At 29.2% G+C, this 7,092-nt stretch overlaps 1 protein-coding gene across 1 annotated transcript; it reads left to right on the top strand.

Moving 5' to 3' along the window:
- The first annotated feature begins 267 nt into the window (after positions 1-267).
- On the top strand, positions 268-6,795 carry LOC143247778 (anoctamin-4-like). The gene is made up of 4 exons (XM_076496237.1): positions 268-529; positions 1,824-1,906; positions 3,508-3,578; positions 6,163-6,795. Exons 1-4 carry the CDS (start codon positions 520-522, stop codon positions 6,200-6,202), a joined length of 204 nt encoding a protein of 67 aa, XP_076352352.1. The 5' UTR covers positions 268-519; the 3' UTR covers positions 6,203-6,795.
- Positions 6,796-7,092: the final 297 nt, after the last annotated feature.

Genomic DNA, 7,092 nt, shown 5'->3' on the forward strand with positions numbered 1-7,092 from the left:
AAAAAATAAGTTTATATTCAATTAGAAGATTGTAGAAGCTTTGCAAATGAAATTTGGAAACTGTAATATTAAAAATATATAAATTGTATTAATTTTAGCATGAAAATCACCTTGCTCTTATACCAGTCAAAGTTTACAATTGAGACAACTCTTTATAAAAAAAAATCATTATGGATATTTTGAGTTTCTCATTAGTTATTGTATGCACTATATTTTGTTTGATAAGAATCACTTCAGTGTTTGTTCCTTTCAATTTTTCAGGGAGTATTTTGAGTTAAGATAAGCCTGTACTTTGTTTGGCTTGGATATTACACCTGTATGCTGATTCCAGCTACAGAAGGAGGAGTGTTGTGTTTTCTGTATGGGTGCTTCACCTTGATGGGTGATGCTCACAGGTTTGAATAAGGGGGAGGAAAAAAATAAAAGAGTTACCAAACAGTTTATTATTTTTATAACTCATGTTTGATCATTTTCTAAATTATACCTCAGATAAATCAGTTACTTAGAGCTATGTGATTGATGGAATGTGGTAAGTGATTAATCACTGGACGTAATTAATCACTGTTTAGCTAATTAATTATTTTCACACAAGCTATTTGTAGCTGGAATAATTGTAAAGAATAATAATTGGAACCATTAATTTTTATTGGTTGATGTGTTTTGAACCACTCTGTTAGAACTTTCATACACAAAATATCAAATTGTTATTTAGTTTTAATACTTTTTTTAAGTAATGCTTTTCTTGTGACTATTTTCTTTTTGCATGTTGACTATCCAACATGCATAGTAATTTTGATTTTATGATTAAAAATACTTGTATGCATCAGAAATTGTTCAAATTTCACATACAAAATTTTCATAACCTCCAGATAATTATCAAACATTTTTTGTACAGAAAAAAAACTTAATGTTTGTCTGTTATTTTTGCTAATGAAACTCTGTATAGATAGATTTGACCACTATAAACAATTACGAAATTAATATAAATAATGCTTTTTTTTCATTCTGAAATAACTACAAACTGTAATTCATATAAAATAGCTTAAATTTGATAACATTAAACATTTATGTACAAGGGGAGGACAGAAAAGTGCCTCTCCCTTGAAAATGTTAATTTATTTGATATCATATTTGAACAGATCTCATGAAGTGCATTTTACGCATTTTTCTATTATCTAATAAAATATATAACAAATTAACAGCATTTTCAAGGGGGGCCACTTTTCTTGTCCACTCTCTGAATATACATTTATTATTTTTATTATATTGATCTTTCAACTGTGTCTGGATAACAGTATAGAAGTTACAATGACATGGTGCATGTGTGCTCATGCTACTATATACAGTAATATAAAACTGACCTTTACAAAGGACCTGAATTTTGGGAAAGTAACTCACTAAGAAAATCCTCATGAGATGTGTAGTAATGGACACCCATAGCAAAAGGGTTACTTCAACATAAAACGTCCAACATTGTATATTTACACTACTTGAAATGGCCTTAATTTCAAACCAACATAAAGCACATCAAATTTGCTTCACATCCAAGACTTCAAACTTCTATAACTAAAATCTCCCATCAAAGACTTCAAAATAATTCCAAAAACATGTTATTACTTTGAGATTTCTTTATCTGTAATTTGGGACTTTTCAAGGAAAAAAGAAAACACTTTACAAAGTTTTTAATTACTAACACTTTGGTGAACAAAAATAGTTGAATTAATTGTCACAAGTCACATCAGTTTAAAGAGTGATTTATATTCTGTTACAATTTCTGTCTTTACTGATGATAAACCTTTCACTTTGTTTTTATTTACTTTCAGCTGTAATATTTCTTGAATTGTGGAAAAAGTATTTGGAAATAATTACCCACCACTGGGATATGACTAGTTTTGATACTTTAGAGGTAATGTGTACCTTAGTAACTAACTTTATCACAATGGGCTTGTGTATTTAACATGAACTTTTAACCATGGCAGTATACCAACTGTGATTCTGAAGGTACTAGTTGTGTCATCACAAACTTTGACAGTAATCATAAAAATATTTTAATTATATGTTGTCATAGTGTTGACTGTTCTGATTACAAAGTGATTTTTTATGTTAAAATTAAAAATACTTCATTTAAAAATTTTCAAATTTCACTTATGTAGTTCTTTAAACCTCCTTAATAAATATCAGATGTTTGCTGTCAGTAAAAAGTTTATTTTATCTGTTATTTTACAAACTATAACTCTCTAAATGATCAGTCAATTTAAACACCCTCATAACCATCATAAAAATTATGAAATAATTGTAAATTACATTTTTATTGTGCTAGAATGACAGCAAATTGTGACCCTAAACTGTGATAGTTTATCCTAAATAACTAAAAACTTGACATCTGTTTATTCTTAATCTCATAGTTTTATCGACTTTTGAACCACATGTAACTATTAATATTTCATCACAAGTTTTAAATCACTTGGTGAACATTCAACTCATGTTACCCTATTGAATTACATTAAACAATATGAAGAATAATTAATTCTTATTCTTTATTTTAGCTAATCCAACAACGTTTTTGCTTTTTCATTTTAGTTACTTTTATAGTAATAAATAAAGAATATTTATGAAAAAAAAAAAAATGTACTATTTACCAGCATCTGTTTTTGTTCTTTACTAATGGCACTACCACACTATATGCCCCCTGTTAGTACAGCAGTAAGTCTATGGATATACAACATCTGAGAGAACTATTGGTAGCTTGTAAAAGAGAGGCTGTGATTGGTGTGCATGCCAAATGACTCTAATTTCCTAGTGTATGACATCATAAATAAATAAAATAGAAAGCTGTAAAATTTTTGCCTTGTCTGAGTAATAACTACAGTGGAACCCTTCTAAGTGGCCATCCACCAGGTTTGGTCACCCCTTGAAAGTGGTCATTCAATCACAGTCCCTTTTTGTTTACATAATCCTTAATTATGTACAGTGGAACCCCTCTAATCAAGCCAGTTTGTCTCAGTTCGAAGGTGGCTGCTTTAGAAGGATTTCACTGTAATTTACATAAAATCATTCAATAAGTAAATTATAGAAGAAGGGAGAATCTAAGAACTTAAATACAATTAAAATTTGATTCAGTAATTACATTGTGATGTAAAGTTTACTTGTATACATCGATAATAAACTAGCTTAATTACATTTTGAATTTAACTCTGTAAAAGGTTGTGACATATGCAGTTTGACGTTCCTGATGGGTAAATGACCTTGTTTTCCTGCCTTGATTGGGTGTTCAGGACCTTTAACTTTGTTTGTTTCCAGTATTATATTTACAGCTATTCTCTAGTATTTCACTTTGAACATCTTTTCAAACTTTGTCTTATAAAAATAATATTTGAATGTTTTCTAGAGGTATTCTTTTGAGAAAGTTTCTCAAAATATATGTTTAAAATGTAAATTTCTTAACACACAGATATGATGTTTTACCTGAACTCTTGATCATAATGTGGTTTGTTTTTATATCACCAGGAACATCCAAGGCCAGAATATTTAGCTAAGTTATCAACATTAAAGAAAAGGAAAGTAAATTTATTACAAGGGTAAGAACATCACTGTTATCAATTTATAATAAACATCAAAACAAAAATCTGACTTTTTGTCCAGTTTTTCCATTTGTTTTGTTTTTATACAAGATCTATCTGTTGGTGATGATAGTGTTGATTTTCAGATTGTAAGTTTTATGATGACAGTAGAAGTGTTTGGTGTTGGTTTTACAACAAAATTAACAAGCTGTGTATCTTTTGTATGAATTTTTTCTTAAAAGTATTGAAAATTATTAAATTTAAAAAAATGCCTTATTCTTCTTGAAAATACAGTTATTTTGGGTAAATGGTCTTCAAAGGTATAATTTAAAGAAGGTGATAAAACACTTTTTTTAAAGTAATTCAGTATAAATGCACCACATATAGTTTAAAAGATAACAAAGTATAAAAAATTAATGTTAATAATAAAAGTTTAAAAGATCTTGATAGAACATTGTTTGAGATTGAAAGTTTAAAATGTGAACTTTTATGCTTGTTTGAAATGTTCTTATTTAAAGTTCCTGGCCTGGCTGCCAGGTGGTTAAGGCACTTGACTCGTAATTATTATGTGATGGTCAATCCCATTATTTGTTTGTAAAAGAGTGTCCCAAGAGTTGGCAGTGGGTGGTGATGACTAGTTGCCTTCCATTTTGTCTTATACTGCTAAATTAGGGACGACTAGCACAGATAGCCCTCGTGTAGCTTTGTGTGAAATTCAAAACAAAGCAAATCATTTAAAGCTCATTAAATTTTATCCCTTTTTTTAAACAAAACAAAAAAACAGGTTAGATGTTCCAATACCTAAGTTGTGGTTTTATTATCTCCTTCAAAAATAATGTAAATTGAACTTCAGAAGGAATATTACAGCAGTTTTTTATCAGTTCTGGTTCTTTTTCTAAGGCCACGTGTTTGAACTTTATTTCTTACATGTTATGAAAATTTATTACTTAGTTTTTTACTGATGTGTTTTTCTAAATGCTTCTGTGATGTACACTGTAACATGTAAATGAACCATGTGTTTCCTTTTGAAAGAGACGAGTACCACACACCATATTTTCCTGGTCTGTGGTGTTACTACTTGAGAGTATTTATTTATGAATTAATTTGAAGTATATAGGTGTGTACACTAAAGTTATGTAAACGTTTAAGATTTCAAATTTAAAGAAGAACCAATTATGAGAACAATGAAGTTTAGAAACAGGTTCAAAAGGTAATGAAGACTTTATTTAACACAGTAACAGTGTTTGGTCTTCAGTGGGAATGAGAAACTTATCTATATACAGTAATATGTATGTATGTGTATGTGTACATTATTATCAAAAATTATTAATTTGGGAAGCGATGTAGAGATCGTCGGAAAATTTGAATCAAAATATAAAAATTGTATTTTCAAGCTGACAACTCGGGACTCTTAAAAAATAAACAAACTATTTTGATAAGTACTGTAGGCATGGAGCTAAAAGAGGGGTTTATAGCTTAAGAAAATAATACAGACATTACTTCCAGCTGTAATTATTTATTTGTTTAGAGACTTTAGCTATAGGCTTGACAATACAGTCTCTGTATTTTGATTCATGTTGTTTCTTTATTTTTCTGACAGTCTAGAATGAGTTTTAATTATATTGTTACTTAAGTTGATTTTTATATTCATTTATACAGAATACATTCTAAACTACACAAGTGCATGTGAATTCAGTTGAATGTTACATATTTCTTAACAGTTTACTGTTACTTCTGCTTTATGTTCCACTCATTCACCACATATTAAAAATAAATAACAAATGTACAAGAGAAAATAAACATATTTACTGGTATACACCTGTAACATACAAACTGTAAAATTGTTCTCAAAGGACCATTGTGAAGGTAAAGATTGTATGATCACAAATTTAATGACTAGCTTCCATCAGCTTGTACTGTTATGTAACAAAATATGAACAGCAACAAAGGAATCTCAACACAATGGAATAATGTTTCTTTCAATATAATACAACAAAGGTTAGTGCAACATAAACATACACAGTCACATGCTTACTTTGATAGGTTTACATAACAATATGTTTGTTCTTCAACAGCCTGCTGTATACAAGTGTTTGTTAGAATAAGGCAACACAAATAATTCATTCAGTGGCAAACTTTGCTAAATTGCCAATTACCAATAACATTTACCACAACTACCTATTTAAAATTGCAATAGCTATGTGAAAGAGTAATATATGCAGTGGTAATAAATACTGAATATGTACTTGTGACTTCTGCTAAGTACAAAAGACAGTAGAAAGAATTTCTAATGTGATATTGAATAGCAACATCTGTTATGGTAATCATCTAGTGTCAAACACCTGTTGACATATTGCCAGGGAAATAAACTTGAGTAATAATGAACAACAGTGGCTTGAATAACAATATCCAACATCAGAATCCCCTAATTTTGTTGTGGATGTTTTCAATAAAAACACTAGAAATGCACAAGCTGTAGTTTCCAACTGATATACATACTAGTAAAACACTGGATTTTATGATGGCTAAAAATGAAGAACTTAGAAAATTTCATACTGTGACATAATTAAGGATGGGGAAGTAAGTTTAAAAGTACTGTCAGTTTCTTGCAGAAATCTCAGTGGAGTCCTGTAACACAATAAATATCATTTGAAATAATTTTATAGTGGAATCAAAATGGTGAGTTGTTGCTTGTGTAAACTGTCAGCAATAGATCTACAGTTTTATTTGCTTACATTTTTTTATTTTCTCTATTTGTGGATTTTAAATATGTAGTTTTTAATTATCTCCTATGTTGACTTTTTTAATGCACAGCAATGAGAAAATATGCATTTAGAGTGAGACATGACCCCCCACTAGGCAGGTATAAAATTATTCCAGTAGAAAAACAGCTCTTTCAAATAAAACAAGTGTTTAAAACATCTCCTTAAATAACGAGTTGTGTTTTTTGAAGTAATTATTTCTCAAGGTTTTGTGTAAACTTGTTTAACGTAAGTCCACTCAGAACAATTTTGCATCTGTTATGTACTTATAACCACATAACGCATCTTTCACTGAAAAATAATTAATTTTTAAGTAAGTCATGGACATTCACAGTATTCCATATAGCATATCTGTCCATGTTGTGGTTCAAAATGCTCAGTCGATTTTGTTGTAGTTTTGTGTAACAATAACACGAATAAAAAATAATATGATTAAGTAGGCAAATTTTAATTTTGTCTCAACAATCATGAAATTATGTATTTTGCTTATTATCAATCTTTTGGTGGTCCAGTCTATTTACAAGAAAGGTTTTCAGTGGTGTTTCAAGAATAAGTCTACTTTTAAAGGTTTTTTTACCCAAATGATTAGAGATCACTAAAAGGCTTAATAGAGATATCCTAGTACCACAGATGGTACTGTTTTAGAGTAAGGCTGCATTCTTAAATTAAGATGATTTTTATAACTTCATGGTCATTGATTTTTGGTTCTATGTTTAAAGTAAAATTGTTTTTTAAAAGATGTACTTTGTAAACTTGGGAGGATTTTTTAT

The sequence above is a fragment of the Tachypleus tridentatus genome, chromosome 3, assembly GCF_004210375.1.
Source record: "Tachypleus tridentatus isolate NWPU-2018 chromosome 3, ASM421037v1, whole genome shotgun sequence".
Lineage (NCBI taxonomy): Eukaryota > Metazoa > Arthropoda > Merostomata > Xiphosura > Limulidae > Tachypleus > Tachypleus tridentatus.